The following is an 18,427-nucleotide window of genomic DNA, read 5'->3' as shown; positions in this document are numbered from 1 at the left end:
CCTGCGGAGCAGAGAGTGCCGGCACCCAGCTGCCGGTTGGCGTTTGTCGGACAGAGGCAAAGAGGCTCTGCTTTGTTAGATCCACCGAAAAAGTATAATAACAAAAATTTATAGCAGTGGTGTGACTCATCTTACCAAGGCTGTTCTCTGCAGGCCAGCTTTTTGGGCTTCAATGGGAGTTTCAAGGATAAAGGCATAATAGAGAGGAGAAGGAAAATGTAAAGTCTTTGTGGCTCAGGGATTGCACTGTGCTTTCCCTCTGCCATGCCAAGCAGTGGCTCTTGGCTCTCCATCAAGCAAGCCTTGCTTCCAGCTCCAGCAGTAAGAGCAGTGGGGTAAGTTGCTTTGGGATAGCTGAATTGAACGGGGAGGAAAAAAGAACTTCCTTTTGGAGTCCTGGAAGCTGGTGTGAAGAGATAACTTGCACAGTGTTTTGCTAAATGAACAGGGTGGATTGGAGGGGGGCTACATGAACCCACTGCCCAAGGGCTGCATCCACTCTGAGCTTCAACAAACAAACAAAAAGATCCAACCACATGATGCTAAAGCAGACCCTCTCACTGGCTGCAGTGGGGCCAGCCATGTCCCCTGTGCCAGGTGCCAAGCTGGTGCTGGTATGACCCCTTGGCGTGACCATCACGAGGAGGTGGAGGGTGCTCATCCACTGAGGGGTTAAATCAACTGCTAATTAGAGTAACTGAAGTGCAAATTGTCTTCTGCAGGTCTCCCTCCACCCTGAGGCATGTAGGGGAAGGATGTTTGAGGCAGTTCAGTTACATTGCTTCACTTTTGTGGAGGGACCCTCAGGAAAATGCTCAAAGCTGGTGTCGCTGGCAGCAACTTGGTGGCAGGGATGTATGCATGCCCATGGCAGAGCTCTTGTTGCATGGACAGGTGCCAGCAAGGCTCTGTAGCATGATCTGGGTATCAAAGTAAGGGTCTGTATATCCCCCTGGCTACCCTGAACCTCTCTGGTGCTGCTCCTTGGGTGTATTGAAGCCAAAACTGGTAATTCAAAGAGCTATCTGTGATTTCTAGATGTGACATGGAGGGGGCTCATTTGTACCTGTGTGAGGTATTTAGGGAACAGCAAGGCTCCACCACGTTGAAAGATAAATATTTTTCCTGGGGGTCTGTTGCAATATCAGTGGGTTGAAGGAACCGAGCCCACTGAGGTGTCACAGGCAGCTGGGCTGAAATTCCTGGAAGTGACATAAGGAGCCTGCGAGAGCTTCAGTTTTCTGACAATCCCACTCAAGTACACATAAGGTTTAGCACCCAAATTCAGTGGCTTCTGAGACATTCTTGGCCGTGCTGTAGGCCTGGGGGAAAACCTAGGCTGGGAAAACCATCTTCTCTGAAGGATTTGACCCAAGAGGAGCAGCTCATGGTGTGTGGCACAGATAGGAGTGTTTTGCCTGGTGGGTTCCCAGCAGCGCAGGGGAGCTGCTTGTGCCTGTGGTCATGTTTGTGAGTGTGAGCGTTCACACACTGCTTGCTCAGCTCAGGCAATGTAATGCACTTGTCTTCAGCATCCACAAAACTGCCTTGGCTGGTGAAGGGGGCTTCCCTTGCACTCAATGTCAGTCACAGCTTAGTCAGTAAGGGCATTATTGCACTGGAGTAATATCAATGTTCTTTTATTACCTCGTCTTTAATTTCTGCCGAAAGCCTTTCTCGCAGGAAAGGGGAAGCTGCTGTCCTTGAAACTTTTCGAGAGAAAACCTTCTGTATCAAAGAGCCACGCTTAAGAGTAATAACTGGATTTTTATCATACGAAAATAACTGCAGGGAATTTTTTTCATTAATAATGCGCACTTCAAACATCAGTAAACCCAGTCCCAAGGGAGAGTGTGCAGCCTCCAGCCACAGTGATTCCATGCTTAGGTCAGGGATGAACTTGACTGGTCCAAATTGGCTTCAGGGCTGCTGATCATAATGCGTGTTTCCAGCCAGATGTGGCCATCAGGTCTGGGCCTGAGCACAACACACAGCAACTGCTTACACATTTTCCTAACAGTGCAGCTGGCTTCCTGATGGTCTGAAGGAACCTAGGTAGGTACATCCTGTACTCAGAGAAGTGCAATCTTATTTGAAATCTCTTTATAGAGTTAATGACTATGTAAGATCCAGTAGAACAAGACATCATTAAGCACTGTCTGTGTTCACAATCAACTTCCTGATCATAATCTGGGGAGAGAGGGCATCCAGCAATATGCTACCCATCCTCAGAGAGTGGGGAGAAGAAATTCTCCTCTACTGGAGCAGGTAAGGCAAAAATGATAATTGCATGGTTGGTGTGGACATCTTGCAGCCCCGTGTGGCTTCGTCCACACTGCAAGATGGCTAAACTACTCTCAGAGAGAGGGGAACTCTGTCGTAAAGGGTCTCCAAGCCCTGATGCTACATGTTAATTCTTGCATCTGCCAAAGCTGAGAGCAAAGTGCTGCCCCTGACTTGTCACATGTGTCACCTGCAGACGGGGTGCTGGGTCAGTGCAAATGTACCTGCATTACAGGCAGTGGACATGAGCTTTCTAGGGGTTTTTGACAAAACTTTACGGACCTCGGTGGAAAGCAACAGAGGTCCTGTTGCAATAAGGTCTGAGAGGATGAATGCCAAAAATAAAGGGTAATGGGTAGTTGAGTAGCCATATTTTCATGAGCAGGTGAGTCCCCATTTGCCAGGCTGGGCTGTGTCCAGGCTGGTTTTTTAGGAGCAGAGCTAGATGGAGCAGGGCTCACATTGTGTCTTCAAGTCTTTCATCTGCACAGCTGGCTCCTGGGCAGTTATGGTTTGCAATTAGAAAACATGGGGAAAAGAAAAAATAATTTAGTTTGAGTAGGGGGATGTGCTTTAGAGCTGACAGTACAATTCTTTTACTTTCAGTGGAGAAAAAAGTTCATTTGAGTTTATTCTTTGAAGGGAACTCCCTGTCTTCAGCTTATGCTCTTTTCCAATGTAATCTTTCTGTGGTTTGATGAACTATTTTTAATAACTCTTCTGGCATTTTATTTGTTCACCTATAATAATTTCAAATTGCCTGGGAATCACTAGAGGATTTCAGAGACACACATTGAAAATAATAACTGAAAAAGTCCTTTGGAGATATTATGATTTCTCTCTGGTTTTGTTTCTTCCAAGGCAGCCTCCAGCCAGCCTTGTTTCCATTCACAGTGGAGTTGTACGGTGCATCTGACACTTGGCAAAGCCCAGCACCTCCCCCTTTTCTCCTCTCCTTCCCTTTTTGAAAAGAGATGGCCCTGGGTTTAAAAGTTGATTTTTAGCTTTGATTGTGTGTATGTGCTATACGAATGCTAAGCAGCCTTTACAATGCATCCTTGTGATGTGCCTGGGAAGGCAGACGGGGGCTGTGCAGACTCCCTGGCTTCCCATCATTCCTATGGCTGCGGTGTGGTTTGATATGAACATGTTTTATTTACGAGCAAGCTTTAGGGTGAATACAGCCGTGTTATGGGCGGTAGCTGAGGGACCAAATGGGCTGAGCTACTGACACTTGTAAATCTGCCGCATTTGGAGCTGCTTTCTACTGTGGAGGAGAGGTATTTTCCCTAATGGTGCTGTAGGCTGGAAAAAGAGGAGACTCCTGAGAAGCTGTAGGGACCTGGCACAGACGCGTCCTGCCTGGATGATGAGTGTAGTTTTGGCTCCTGGGTAACAACATCCTCTTTCTTGCTTCCAGCCCATCCTTTCTCAGGATCATGAGTAGCAGTGTTCCAAAGCCAAGGGGAAAGTTTCTCTTACCTGCTGCCTCAACAGAGTTCAAGCAGCTGAGGCTGGGGTGTTGCTGTTCCATCATTGGTGCCTGCACCAATAGAGTAAGAGCCAGAAAAGTTGACATTGAGAAAGCACTAGCGTGGATTCAGCCTCTTCTCCTCCATTTGTGTTTAGTGTCCCAAGTTCACCCCATGCAGTATTAACACATCAAATCCCCCAGCTCTTTCAGGACATCCCTCTGACAGCATGGGCATCATTTCCCTCCAGCTCAGCGGAGGGTTGGAGGTTTATAGCTTTGCAAAAAATATGGCCTGGCTTGTTCCCCTTTTTAAATCAGTCCTTCCCTTCTGGATGAGGTGACATGTCCTTCTGAGACCTGTGCAACTGGGGATGCTGGTATATATTTTCATAACAGAAATCTGCAAGCTGCCACAAGGCTAGAAGAAGAGAGCACCTGTCCTCCCTGGGGTATTTTCAGCCTCACTGCCATCTTTCCATGCTCCAGCTGATAACCAGAGATAAGGGATGAAGCCAGAGGCAGGAGCTGTGGTCATCTGTGGTTTTTGCATGGCATTTGAGTGTGATAAGTTGTGCTCTTGCAAAGGGGACCAACTGATAAAACCTGGCAGGGCAGGGCAGGCAGGAGGCCGAGTCTTGCCAGAAAAGCCATGCTGCCATCCAGCTCACATGCTGACTGCGAGGACGGTTCCCCAGCATGCCAGCAGCCCTGCCTCTCTTCCCACTGGGATGAGGCTGGGGGGACACCCTGCTTCTCACCAGTGTTCCCTGGACAGAGAGCTGCTGAGGCAGGTGTGTGCCAATGACAGGGCGCCCAGAGGAAGTTTAACCCCATAGAAAATTGTACAGATTCCCTTTTTGACGGGCACAGGTAACACAAGCACACAGGCTCCGTGTTCCTCTCAGTAGTGCCCTTCCATGTACCAAATGTGCCTCTCTCAATCACAGCCCAACCTCTTAATATCCCAGCTCTACTGGTGCTCCTGTTTTTTTTGGGGGGTGAGGGACTGGCTTTTTTTTGGCTTTCTTTTTGGGTGAGAGAGTAACTCCTTTTACTCTTGTTATTTTTTTAATGCTAGAAATCCATATACACTCCACTTTCAGAGCTCTGTGAATTAGTGAAGGTACACATTTTAATGGCTGGAGACAAAAGGAGGTAGAACATATCTTGTGGAAAGACTAGAAGCCCTTCCAAGGGGTGTAGATGTCGATTTGGTGACCTCTCAGGTGGACCTGCTGTGAGGTGTGAGGCTCCTGCAGGGACAGAGAAGACCTTTGTTCAACTGGGGAGGGAACTGCCAGTTAGAAAGCCCACAGTTAGACTGTTAGACTGTTTAGAAAGCCCACGTCGATCATCCCAACCTTCGGGAAAGGGTTCTGCTGGCCTATGGGGACCTCTAGTGTGAGACCTGGCTTCTCACAGGTCTTGCTTTGGTGGCCAGCATTTCGGATTGGGAAAGGAACTGGGGTCTAGGGGGAAAAAAAGATGGGCTCGATGGTTTTTCTCCTGTCCCTCGCTGTGAAACAGGCTCTGGGTGTGCTCAGGGCAGGTGAGAAGTTACACACTTGCTCACTGTCGCTGGTGGTTGGGCTGCCCTAGCTGGTGTTCAACATGGAACTGTTCTCATACCTTCTTGCAACCCTTCCAGATTTAACCTGTAACTCCACCTGTGGACCAGCTCTCCTGCCTTTATACCCGTGAATCCTCCCCTTGAAAACGGAAGTGACAACACCCCCATCTGTCCCCTAGCGCCAGAACAAATGATGGGTGCTCACAGCTTTGCATTCAGATGCAGTCCTAACTCCGACAGTGTTTTATAAGGCATTTTCCCCAACTGGCCTGTCCCCAGGGGTCAGGGACACTCCTGAGCAGGGGTGGCAGGGCATCAGCTACCTCACCAACCTTTTGTTCTCTCCCCATTGCTCTCCTTCCCTGCTGTCCATCTGTTGATTTTTCTCAAGTGGTCTTCAGCTGGTGGCCAGAGATGGAAGGTCTCTGTCTGCACATGGGTCATGGGTACATCAGTTTCTCCTGCTGGGCATCAGATACCAGCCTCCTAGGGCAGGGACCTGCAAACCATGGGGACACCTGTTTCTGGCAACAGCCATGGCAGCTCTCAGTGGTGTCTTGGGAGGTTGCAACCAAGATATTTTGCAAGAAAGTTAGTGATGTAGTCAGAAAATCATGACACACTTTTCCCCGAACACATGGCTTTGTGCAACTCACTTTCTCTTGCTTCTCTTTGCTCTACAAACTGCATCATCCTTCCTTTTTTCACTCCTCTCCTCCTGCTTCTTTGTCATCTTCCTCTAACTTCAGTAACTAATGTGGGATGGTTTTACTTTTTTACCCCCTTTCTTTGCCTCCTGGGAGAAGTTCAACTAATTTTCATTATTCTGTTTCACCTGTTTTCCACGTGAAAACTAGCCTTGTTCTGAAGCAAAGGATGATTAAGGCACTCAGTCATTCAGGCTCACTTTGGCCAGATTGTTCTTGAGGCTTCTTTGTGATTTACTTTTGAGAAATATGCATTCAGAAGACAGCTGGTTTTGAAGACCAGAAGTCACCTGAGTCTTTTGTAGCTGTGGATCCAAGGAGTCTTCAGTGATAGGAGAGGGGAAAGAACAGGGTTAAAATGTCCATGGACAGTGAGGGTCTCCTGAGCAGGGAGTTATATTTACACATAGCCATTTTCTTGAATAAAATACTACCAAAGGTGGTTTATTCCCTTGTCTGCAAATAAAAGTTTCAGTGGAGACTCAGCCATAGGTTATTGCCATGTGATGGTTTTAAACTTAGGGAGAAGACTCTTACACAGACCTGTTTGGGGGATTTGATCTCTTCTTCAAACAACAGAGGTTTTTTTGTTCTAAATAACACTTTCCTAAGCTTTTTCCTAAGATACTTTTAATGCAGATTATTTTAAAAAAGTTACTGACAATGTTCATTTAGCAAAACTGCATCCCACTGAAAGTCAAACCCAGGGTATTTTGATACTGACTCTTAATTGAACAGTTTCAAAATTTTTTTTTGAGGAGCTATGCTCCAAACTCCATGAAAAGTTGTTTTTCTGTATGTCTTTCCTTCTTTCCCAGCTGGGGAGAAAGAGTGTGTGGGGACTGACAGCAGCTGAGTGAGCCTGTGCAGAAGGTGACTGCCCTAAACAGGATTTACTAATCAGGCAGGAGGAGGTGCATCAGCACGTGGTGGGGACTGCGCTTCCTGAGAGGCCCCACTGTGGTCATGCCTCCCCTTGGTGGAAACCCAGGCTTTATCAAGGGCTGGAGGGACCAACTGCAGCTCTCTCTGGGAACAAGCTGCCATGGGACTGAGGTGCGGGATGAGGACCACCAAGTGCCAGCTGCTGGTGACCAGCCTCTGTGTCATGGTGAGCAGGCAGGTTTGGGGGGATCTCTGCAGAACCAAGATGAACCGTTGCCTTTCCCATCCCTGCTCAGAGAGGATCAGGTTTTCCCACGTTCTGTTTTTCGCGGGCAGAGGGCAAGCAAAGCCAACTGCCTGAGTTATCATTGCACCCTGGGTGGTTATCGCTGGCCACCAGCATTGCCCCCCCTCCACTGATAGACTTCTGGTTTCTCAGGGCTGTCACACCACTGCAGCTCTTTCACAACTCAGCAGCTGCCTCGAAAGAGAAAGGAAAGGTCCCTGCTGGCAGAATGGGTGGTTTTCAGCAAAAAGATTTTGCTCCTGTCTCCTTGGAGCAAAAGAGGGCAGATGGACCTGCTGCAGTCACACTTGTTGCTGGGAGGGTGGTTGGCTACAGGTGGAGTCAAGTGAGGAATCTGCAAGGCTTTGATGGAAGTGTGTGTGAGAGACCTGTGGATCGGCATCGCAAAGCAAAAGCAATTCTAGGGATTCTTTTTATCAGCTTTTGAAGCAAATTCAAGGGGAGTTTCTTGACATCTGCTGTTAGAGCCGACGGGAAATGGTGGAAACTGGAGAACATTTCTCCTGGATGTTTTTGACTTGTATGTTCTTGTTGCCTTTTCACTTTATCACAACTTACCAGCTTAATACTTCTACTACTACTAGTACTACTACTACTACTACTACTGCTACTACTACTAATCTGTATTTAGTTCAAAGAGGGTTGGTGGCTTGGAGAGAGTATAATTAAAAGGTAGTATCTTATTTTGGCCCACACGTGAAATTCATAGTTTGTCCAAATTTCAGCATTCTAAGACTGTTGGCTGCAGTGGGTGTAAGGTTGTTCTGTCTCCCAAATAAGAAAATATGTCATTTGGAAGAAATCAAAGGAATATTGGTAGCAAGCATTAAGTTTAGAGGAGCCTTTAAGACTTAGACTGCAGTTTCTCAGAAATCTGAGCTAACTGGTGTTGCACTTAGCATTTTGCTAGTTGCGGGTCAAGATATGCAGTAATGTACAGTATGAAGGGTCAGAAGGTATCACAAATTAGGTCGGACAAAATGCTACAGTTTGGATGTATTTAGTCTCCAAAACTGTAAGTCTACCCCAAAAGCTATTATAAAATGTCACACAGAGGGGATTATGGTGACATTACACTGTCACATTTGGCACAGGTATAGCTGCCTTTTATTGTAAAGGCACAAAAAGATGAAGTCTTATCTTAGGAGCTAGGAGTGGGCTTACATTTTGTATTTTACAGGTTCAGTACATTAAATTTGGAGCTGGTTTTAACTGTGCCTCTGCCACCAGTCATGCTGTAAGGAGCCCTGCCCTAGAGCCAGGTGCCATCAGAAATGTTCCCTCTCCGTCACCTGGACCTTGGGCAACATGGAGGGTGATGTGCTAGTAGTTGCCCCATAGGCATACTGTGCTTTCAGGAATGGGACAGAAGCAGATAGGCCAGCAACATGTTGCAAAGAAAGAAGCCAGCCCAGATAACTTAGAACAGCACAAGGCTCATCTCTTCGGACTCTACAATAGGAAATAGAGCCATTAGCAGGCAATGGGACTAGCATTGCAAAGAGCAAAGAACGTCATCCCTGCCCAAAACCACTCTTGAAGGTGGGAGCCCTCACAACTGCATGTGTGTAGTCTGCCGAGTGGGGTGGGACTGCACAGGTGTGCTGCAAGAGCATTGATCCTCTGGGGTTTCTTCATGTAGTGGGAATTTAATTCACAGACAATGGCAAAGAGACAAATGGCTGCAGAATATCACATGTACTCATTATGCAAGAGAGAAAAAGAGCTGTAATATTTTTAAGTGTCTGGGGTTTGTCCTTTTATGTGCACCTTTGGGTACATGTGGTGGTCTCTGGATGATCAGGCTGTCTGCATTTGCATGGGGCTCGGGAGCATCCAGGTACACCTCAAAGCTTTGTGTGCACCCAACAAGAGCTGCTGCCTTGTAAATCCCTTCCTAAAACCCTTCTTTTCCAGCTGCTGGGGCTATCCATTGCCACGCTGAGCACAGTTACCCACTATGGGCTCCATTTCACCCTCATCAGCGATATCTCCCTGGATGGCAACTCCTACAGGGTCATCCACTACAGAGGTACGTTGTGGTCACATCCCAGTGAGACTTTTTGTGATACCAGGAGCTGCAAAATTCTCTAAATAAATTGAAGGAAATGCAGAGGTGTCTCAAGAGGAGGAAGGGGCTGGTTTTTGGAGAATGCATTAGGAGTAACACAGTCCCACAGGCACTTTTTCCCCCTGTGTCAGACCCGCATGCCAGGCACAAAAGGGTGCTGTGGGAGCACAGGGTGCTCAGGTGCTTCTCCATTTGCGCCTCTGCCTCTATTCACCATCTCCCCATGCTCCACCTGAGCTTTCAGCACAGGGGGAGCTCCTCTGCCACAGACAACCTAAAGATGCAGGGCTGGTAGGGCCCTGAGAACATGGAGAGAGAGACAGTTTGAGAAATCTAAGCAGAGCATAGAAAATTGAGGCTGGGAGGATAAATGCATGGAAACACCTGGAGTGTTTTCCCTTTCACAACGGAGAAATATAAACTGAGTCTCAGGTACAAGGGTAGAGCAAAGATAGCCCACATACTAAAATACCCTGCTCGCCTGTGCTGCACTTGCATCTGTGGCTTTTTCCAAGCTGTATCCTGGGCTTAAACATGCTCATACCCTCTCTAGATCCTGGTTCTCCATTTCAGTTTAACAAAGCAGGTGTAAAAACTATGTTAGTACAAAGCTAAGGTACAGTCCTCCCCTGTTCCTAGACACATAGGGGTTATATATTGGCACTGACTGCAGCCTTGCAGGCTCTCCCATCCCAGCCACCGCTCTCCAGCAATGCTTCCACTTGCCTTGCTTGCAAGCATTACCTCTGCATGGCTGGGGCAGCAAAGCCCTTTGCAGCGCTGTGATCCTTGAGCCCTGCCCTGGGGTACCGGCTGTGATCCTGCCTTAGCCAGGAGGAAACCAGAGGGCAAGTGTTGCACCAGATTAGCAGTGCCTAGAGTCCCGATAGGGGCCGTGGGACAGCTGCTGTACTCCTCATTAGGGGGGATCCTTATCAGAGTGCTGAAATAATTGGCAGCTTGTGGTCTGTTGGGTGGACCAACACCCTTTTAGGGTGCTTCAGTCTGCTGGAGCTGTGGGAACCGCTCAGAGGTTTATAGCCCTGCCAGACAAGCCAAGCATACACAGCTGAGGGGTATCGAATGAATTATCAAAAAATTTCAGTTCTGCAACCTGGGCATTTTGGGCCCCCTCCCCAAAATACACTTTTTGGCCCCTCTCTGGGTGAAAATATCAGACTAGGCCTCTGCTAGCACTTAGCATCTGACCGCAGCTCCCATGTCTGACTTCCTTCCAGCTTTCTACTTTGGGATCTGCCTGAGCATGACCCTGATCCTGGCAGCCCTGCTGAGCTCTGCCGCCACGGTGCGGGAATCGCAGTGCCTCACCGCCATGGTGCGTATCCAGAGGGACTGGATGGGAGGGGACCTTCGTCACCTTGGGCTGGTGCCGTAAAATTGTGGTGCTGGGGGCTGTTTTGCCTTATGCCTGAGAGCATGCACGACTGGGGAAGGAGGCTCTGTTGTTCCACCCTGTGTTGCAAAGGGACATTTTTGTAAAAGCATGACCTTGCAGAGCTCTTCAGGCTGAGGACTGCATCCTTCTGCACCTTGTTTCTTTTGCCAAAGTCTTGTGTATGCAGCTTTCAGAGGGAAGGTGCTTATTTGCCAAAGCCACTACGGTGATGACAGTTCCAGCGTATTTCTTTTCTCACCAAGTCAACCCATGGTTTATGTGAGGAAACTTTAGCAAAGCAATTTTGAGTCCCACATTGTTCCTCTGATTTGTGACAGCAAAATTAGCCTCCCTTCTTCCTCTCACACTGCAAGCATCCACCACAGTGGTGCTGGTGTGAGGCATACAAAGCATGGCAGCAGGCATGGGGGATTTGGGCTGGACCCTCAGTTTCCACCTATAAGGAGAGGGTGGAGAGGTAGCACAAGAGCTGAAATTCCCCCTTTCTCCTCTCCATCATCCACAGCAAAGTGCGTGTGTGGGCCTAGACCATGTCAACAGTAGTAAGCTGGATTGTGAGTTCAACTCCATTTAAAAACATGGCCTGCACATGGGGCTTAGTCTGCACAGGGAAGCTTCCAGCCTCAGAGCTGGAGGAGTGAGTGGAAAAGCACTGCTCACTGCATATTTTCCTGTGCTAAGTGAAGGGCAGGAGTTAACGGTTGGGCTGTTGAGCATGAAGTTGTGCTTAATATGAAATAATTGCATTGCTGTCATACATAAACTAACTTTAAAGAGATTTATCTAATCTATGTAAATGGGGGAAATTATACTGATGGCAGAAATGAGAAGCTGACACCTTAAAATCCAGTGCAAAGCAGCTACTGAAGTTAATGTTTTCACCTCCTCAAAATGCAATCTTCCTTTCTCTGTTAGAGATGCTCACAGGGGCCTGAGTGACATATCTCTAGCAGATATGTGTAATTCCCCTCTCTTTTGCCGAAGTGCATTTAATGTGTGCCTGCATTTGTCACATCTAAACCAACAGGTGGGTATGTACAGATTAATGGAGATTGTCATGGCTCCCTGAAAATACAGTCAAACTTCTCCATAATGTTTATTTGTTGACTTATTCTCTGGTATAGTTTGGGCCGTGCCACTGTGTAGAACAGGCTCTTAAAATGATAGCCATTTACTGAAGCGATATTTAAAGAGTGCCTTCCCCGCAGCTCTGGCGACGAGGTACCATCCCACGCTGCTCCCACCAGGGAACCTCTTGGCTGCCTTTAAGCTCCGTTTCCGCCGTCTCTGGCAGCGTTGGGGGGCAGTGTCCAGCCTCCAGGCAGGAGGTGAGGGGCGATACCCGAGCGAGGGGCCGCTCCACCGCCGCGCTCCGCCGCTGGAGGGGGCCGCGGGCCCGCCAGCCGCCCGCTTCCCACCGGCACCGGAGGATGCTGGGGAACGCTCCGGGAACGGGAGCAGTCCCCGTAACCCCTGCGGGGTACTGGCACATCCCCGGCCCTCAGAAATTAACGGGAACCGTGGGAAATACCCAAGAGCTGGCCACCAGCGACCGTGTTCTCTGCTCCAGTTCGTTCAAGCGGCTCATCAGCATCTCAAATCACACACGGGAACTTTACCTGTTCCTGTGAATCGCCTGCGCCACCCCCCGCCACCCCCCCTCAACTGTATCTTACACCAACTGTATCTTACTGTATCTTACAAGCCTGCTGCTTGTTTACCCCCCAGTTCCTGCCCCCTTCCAAGGCACATCTGATCTGCCTTCGAGAAGCAAAGGCAGGGAGAGCCAATCCTGACGGCTGCCGTGAGGTGTAATGGCAGGCAGGGCTGCTGGGCTGTGGCTTGCAGCCCTGCTACTTGTTGCTTTTTTCCTCTTTCTGCAATAGAGTTGATCTTTCACCTTCCCCCGCTATTGATTTTAAAGGACTTTTCCTCCCTGCAAAGAGTGTGTCTTATTTAGAAGACCATTTAATTTACTCTAATCAAAGAGGGAAGACACCAGACTATTGGCCTGACATCTGTGGCTGTACATGAAACCAAGCCACACTCAGGGGATATCTGCATCAATGTGGCTAATCCACCACAATGCCACTTGGTAAACCAGCCACCCAGGGGAAAAGCTAACCAGGATGCAGATGGGCTTAAAGGAGCACTTTTTTTTTGTCCATTTGAATTATAAATGCTCGTGCTGCCTGGCTATCTGGAGTTTTGTGTGTTTACAGAGGAGTGGTCTCAGGTCTTTGCAGACATTACTGGTGGTGTTCTAATATCAGTACACAGTGGTGCACAGTGGTTAGAAACTAGAATGGGTCAAACTGGTTTAAGCACACATATCTCAGGAGATTGTCTTGTAGCTGCTTTAGCAGCACCACCAGACCAGACAGATGCTACTGGGCATCCACTGATGCTTGCAAGGAAGCTGGTTTCGAGAAAGTAGCTGAGAACTAAAGGGTAAAAAATTATGTTCTAAAATCCAGAAATATTATCCCTGAAGCTCCTCTTAAACAGGGAGAATGGCGACAGGTTTATTGACTGTCCTCCAGCTCAGGCAAAGCTTGCTTTCTGGTGGTCCATCATGCAGTCAATCCTGAATGTAAATATCCTGCAGCTCTCACAGCCCCTGGAGGCCATGTCGCTATTGAAGGGGAGGAAAAGGAAGGAATTTTTTCTCGTACTGCTTGTACAAAGGAAAGACTCTGGCATCGGTGAGGTTTAAGGACTCATGTGTTGTTACCTGGTCAGGCAGAGAAAGGAAGAAGAAGCAGGGAGCAACATGCAAACCATAACATCCCAGCTGAAATTCTTACATCTGAGCTTTACAGCCTAAAACCCCACTTGTTTAGAGGAAAATTTGTATTCAGGATGGAGCAGCTGTTCCAGAAAATTTCTGTGGTAAAAAGCCTCAGTGAAGGCCCAGTATAACCCAGTTTTTCATCGAGTGATGTGCCAGTGGGGTCAGCACACAGCACAGGCTGTTTGCTTTACTGTACCCAGGTGTATCATTGTAGGCAAGAGTGTAGAGGGTCCTTAATATCACTGCAGTGCACTTCAGCATCTTTCACAGTTCATCTGCCTCCTGTGCTCTCCCTCATGGTGCAACACTCCTGAATGAGACATCTGCATGCTCAGCTGGTGCTGAGGACAGATTCCTCTTTCGGGCTGAGATCACTGACTCCTGTTTGCTATGTCGAAAGGCAAAAACACTGTGTGCTTTTAGATGAACTGGGTCAGGGAGGGAGGGACAAAACCTGATGGATGCAATCTGAAATTAGCTCCCCTTTTCCTGCCCCTGGCCTGTGCACTCTGGCAGGGAGCTGGCCCTTACAATGACCACAGAAGTGCCAAAAAGCAGCTAGAGATGAGCAGGGCAGAGGTCAGCTCCTTCCCTGAGAGTGTGGGAGTTTGGCATAGCTACCGAACCCAGTCTGAGCTAAAGGATCCCTCCCTCATCCAAAGCAGACCCCCTTAGCCAAAGGGGAAGCACCAGAAAGGTGAATTGAAAGAAACACCAGCCAACAGACAGGATGCTGTTTCAGTGGATTCTGCCAAGTCTGTCAAAGATAAATTGTTCCTTGCAGCAAGGATGGAAACAAGGTCATTCATAAAAGAGTAATGGATGTCTGGCTGGTGACAGCCCTCCACGGGGCTGATGTGACTGCCTCCCGCAAAGGGAGCAGGCAGCAGCCTGTGGCTGTCTCCAAGGAGCTCCAAGGGTCTGGGAGACGGTGAACCAGCTTCGACCCTTCCACATTTAGTATGCAAACTGCACGTTGCCTTTTTCTTTGTTCCTCCAAATGTCTTCTAATGTAATTAGAAAGTTGTTCTTCCAAAAGCCTTTTGGCTGGGAAGGGAAAAAGCAGGCTATAATTCATTTATAAGATGTTCTTGGAGCCATGTAATTGCTGTGCACCGGCTGGATGGAGGGGGAGCTTCCCAAGGGGCCACGTCTTGGTATTCCCAGAGAAACTAGACAGAAATAAAGGGAGAGCTGATGCTGAACGTGAAGGACTGAAGTGTGGGGTGGAGCTGAGGAAGGGAGGATGAGGAGGAGGATTTTAATCTGATGGAGGTTCCAGCCCCAGAGATATGTCGTAAGTGCTGGAGCTGGGGGGGAGGAAGGGAGAGCATGGGGGAAGAAATCTGGGTGGTGTCACTGGCACGCTGTTGTTTTCACTCACTGGGTACATGGTGGGTCCTCTCAATTATAACCTCAATAGAACAATGTGCAGAAGAGCGCTTACATTGCTATCAATGTTGATTTTTTTAATCTGGCAATTTTTTAAAATTATTTTCTTGGTTTTGAACTTCATTTTGGTTAAAACAATGACTTTGTTACACTGTTTGGTGGGAGAGCTGTTGAAGGAAGTGCAAAAGGCAGGGTCTGGTCCTAGTGAGGAGCAACCTGAAATGCCTGTGTAACCTCACCCCTCCCTCCAGTTTGTGCTGTACTTGCAGGGGTTGAACCCCCCACTCCAGCTGGGTTTTAGTCTGTGGTATCTTGCTCTGTGAGCTCTTCCACATCCTCACTACTTGTATGCCCCTTGTCATGTCAGCATTTGATTAAACTTTTCCTCCTATTTCCTTTAGGGTCTTCTGTAATCTCATTTCAGCTCCTAGCAAGGCAACGAGTGATCTCATCAGCTATATGTCCAGGCAGCTGCCAAAATAATAAAAGAAAGGAGTGACTGGACATACATAATTTAAGATTTTCCATAAGAGCTGTAACACGGTTTTTACCAGTGCCTGATGTAGAGCCTGAAACAAGGTGGCCCCCAAAAAGTGGTAAAATGACAATGGCAGTCTTGTTCCAGGAGCAAAGCCACTGGACAGGGCAGAGGAACATAGCAGATGGAAAAGAACCAGCAAAAGGCAGTTTATTGGCATGTTCACTTTCATGTCCAGGATTTGAAGTAACACATTTTCTTTTCTTGCTGCATATGCATGAGTTTGGATATTTTTTTTCTGAGCAAATTTTTATTAGTGAAGCAGAATTGGTAGAAGCAATGCTTTTCTTCCTCTCCTTAAGCTTAAATTTGGTAAAACTTCATGTAAGATGTAATCTTTTTCAAATGAATTCAGCTATATCATACAATGAAAACAGTCATAGAAAAAAATTATAAATCAAAATAAGGTGCAGTGAGCTGAGTAATTTTCCCCTCCTACATACTGTTGTGTTGGAAGAGGCACAATTTCACAGAAAAACTTGTAAGGGAATTAATTTTCCACTGGTACTTATTCACTATCTTTTGTCGTTCCAAGACTAAGCTGTGGATTCATATTTGATGAGCCCATTTAGCCTTCAAATGCTTCACAGGCACTTTTTTCCTTCCCTTTTTTATTTTTTTTTATGTGAACAAGATCCTTTGGTCCAGCTGTCACAGCAGGCAAGTGCTGTTTACATCAGGGTTTGGATTCTTTTTAGTCCATATTTTTCAAATAAAGAGACAAAGCATGTAACTTCCAGCTCTGCAAGCCTAGGGAAGAAGACAAAAGTCAAGTCACCTCCTGCATTGTTGCCATTTTTGTTTAGACACGTCAGGGTCAGTTGCTGACCTTGATTATATTTCTGTCATCCTGTTGTCTAACTAGGGTGGTGCTGATTTAAAGAAGGAGGCTTGACCATGCAGCTGCCACCTTGCTCACCGAGTAAAGTCCAGCTCCTCTTCCAGAGCAGGTTGCTCTCTATGCTGGTTACTCACTTCTTTATGGACTATTTGTGTGGGATTTCCCCTCTTTGAAGCCAATAGCCAAGTTTTAAATGCAGGGGATTGAATTCCACAAGTAAGGAGATGCTATTCTGGGGCACAGTCCTCCTGCAGAACAGGAGCATACTGAAAATATGATGGTTTTATCCCCCCTATATCCCAAGGGGAATTTGGGCAGAATAGATTAACTGCTCCACAGGAAGCTGCCTGCATTTTTGGTCAACCTCTTCAAGTTGCCACAGCATAATTAGAGGACTTCTGATGGAGAATCACATTATTGTCCATCTAATTTCTTTTTAGTAACCATCATTATGAGGGATATTGAAAGAAGGTAATGTTTAAACTTTAATGAAACTTGCTCAAACAAGCATATTAAATATGTCCTTATGGTGTTTGCTAATGGATATTTTTCTCCCCATACTGTAGCTGATGGTATTTTTCCTCTTTATCCTCAGGGATTTTTCTGTTTTGCTCTGGCCTTCTGCGGATTGATCCCAGCTGCCTGCTGGAGATACACACACAGCACGGAGGTAAGTGTTGGCTGCTAGGAATTACCACCAGCATCTTGTCGGAGATTTTTTTTGCAGCAACTATTTCTCCCATAAAAGGGACATCTGGTAGTAATTAAGCCATCCATGCCGAGGTCTATCAGATCCAGGCTCTGTCTTATCTGTCCTTTACAAGAATAGGGCTGCTTTCATGAGCTGCCTCTTCAATGGGATCATCTGAAGGGAGAAGCCATGGAAACCCTCACACGGGGCAAGCTCTTTGTCCTGAAGGCAAAACAAAATGCAAGTCTCATTTTAAATAGCTTTTGGTTTGTTTTGGTTTGGTTTGGTTTGGTTTTGCAAGGGATATTTGTTTTGTTTTGTTTTAAATGAGATGCTTGACTTCAGAAAAGTCATTTCCAGCTGGTTCTAATTCTTGTATATGTCAGTTGGGAGCCTCTATTCAAAGGCAATGGCAGGTTGTGGTTGTTCAGGTTGTCTCTGGCAATGGCCAGGAGAAACACCCGGGAGATGTGTTTATTAACTGGCAGCAGTGGTACAGGAAAAACAATAGAGTGAAAAATGGTGGTTTGAGTAGCTATCATGCTGGACCAGAAAGAGAAGGTTGGAGGAGATTGAATTTGGAAGAAAGTTGGGGTTTGAATTGTTAACCCAGAGCTTGCTGGTGCTGTGGTAGATGGATGGTGTGGGAGATACAAGGTGCTGGGGAAGTTGAGTCGAGACATGCAGAGCTGCTAAAGTGCATCACAGTGGGTAACCATAACCTGGGGCTGGGATACCCCTGGGGCCAGAGTATTTGGCTGCTGGGGAAAGCAGAAATTAACCTTAGTATTTAGTAGCCTAAAGAATTTTACACTTTTTTGAACCTTTTCCTAATCTGATATAATTTGCTTTTTGCATATTTATTCCTCTTCCCATTCAGAGGGATTTGTTGCTATTAGGTCTTCATGAATTCCCCTTTTTGCATCCCTGCATTCAAAAAATATAAATTTTAAGAGACTCGGGAGTGCAAAAAAATCATGACACCTTTCTTTTGAAAGCAGAACACTGATGTTTTAGGCAAGAACCTAAATTATCTGACAGTAACTCAGATAAGTGTTTGGGGCTTTGATCGATGTTCCATGCAGTGGGTCAGTCCCTGTCTCCATTTTGCTCCTCCCCAGTCCCAGTCCCGTGCCATAACCTGTAATGTCCCAGGCCCCGTGAGGATGTGAGTGATGGGAAGCATCATCCCAGTAGATTAGGGATTGATGCTGCCAGCTCATCTTTTTAGGATTACAGATATTTTGATGAAAGACCAGTGTATCAGAAGGCTGGCTGTGAGCCTTCCTTCTGTGATGGAGGAGCACAACTCCTTCAATATCCTGGAGACTCAATCCATACTAGGACTGTTGTGATTGATTTTCCTGAGGACAAGGAGCCCTGTCCCATAATGGTTCACTGTGCTGTGCATAAATTAAAATCCAGTTCTTCTGAAAGCAGAAATCAAGGTTAAAGTG

General features: G+C 47.1%; 1 protein-coding gene across 1 annotated transcript in view; it reads left to right on the top strand.

Moving 5' to 3' along the window:
• Window positions 1-7,010: 7,010 nt before the first annotated feature.
• The window catches only part of TSPAN32 (tetraspanin 32), a 30,780-nt gene continuing 19,363 nt past the window's right edge, over window positions 7,011-18,427 (top strand). The window contains exons 1-4 of the mRNA XM_027651275.1: window positions 7,011-7,145; window positions 9,144-9,258; window positions 10,536-10,633; window positions 16,875-16,949. Coding sequence (XP_027507076.1) covers window positions 7,080-7,145; window positions 9,144-9,258; window positions 10,536-10,633; window positions 16,875-16,949 — 354 coding nt within the window. The 5' untranslated portion in view covers window positions 7,011-7,079. The remainder of the gene's footprint in view (window positions 7,146-9,143; window positions 9,259-10,535; window positions 10,634-16,874; window positions 16,950-18,427) is intronic.

Source organism: Corapipo altera, unplaced genomic scaffold (assembly GCF_003945725.1).
Source record: "Corapipo altera isolate COAL_440 unplaced genomic scaffold, ASM394572v1 78, whole genome shotgun sequence".
NCBI classification, from domain to species: Eukaryota; Metazoa; Chordata; class Aves; order Passeriformes; family Pipridae; genus Corapipo; species Corapipo altera.
Note: the sequence above shows the minus strand (reverse complement) of the source record. Positions and strands in the feature narration are given on the sequence as shown.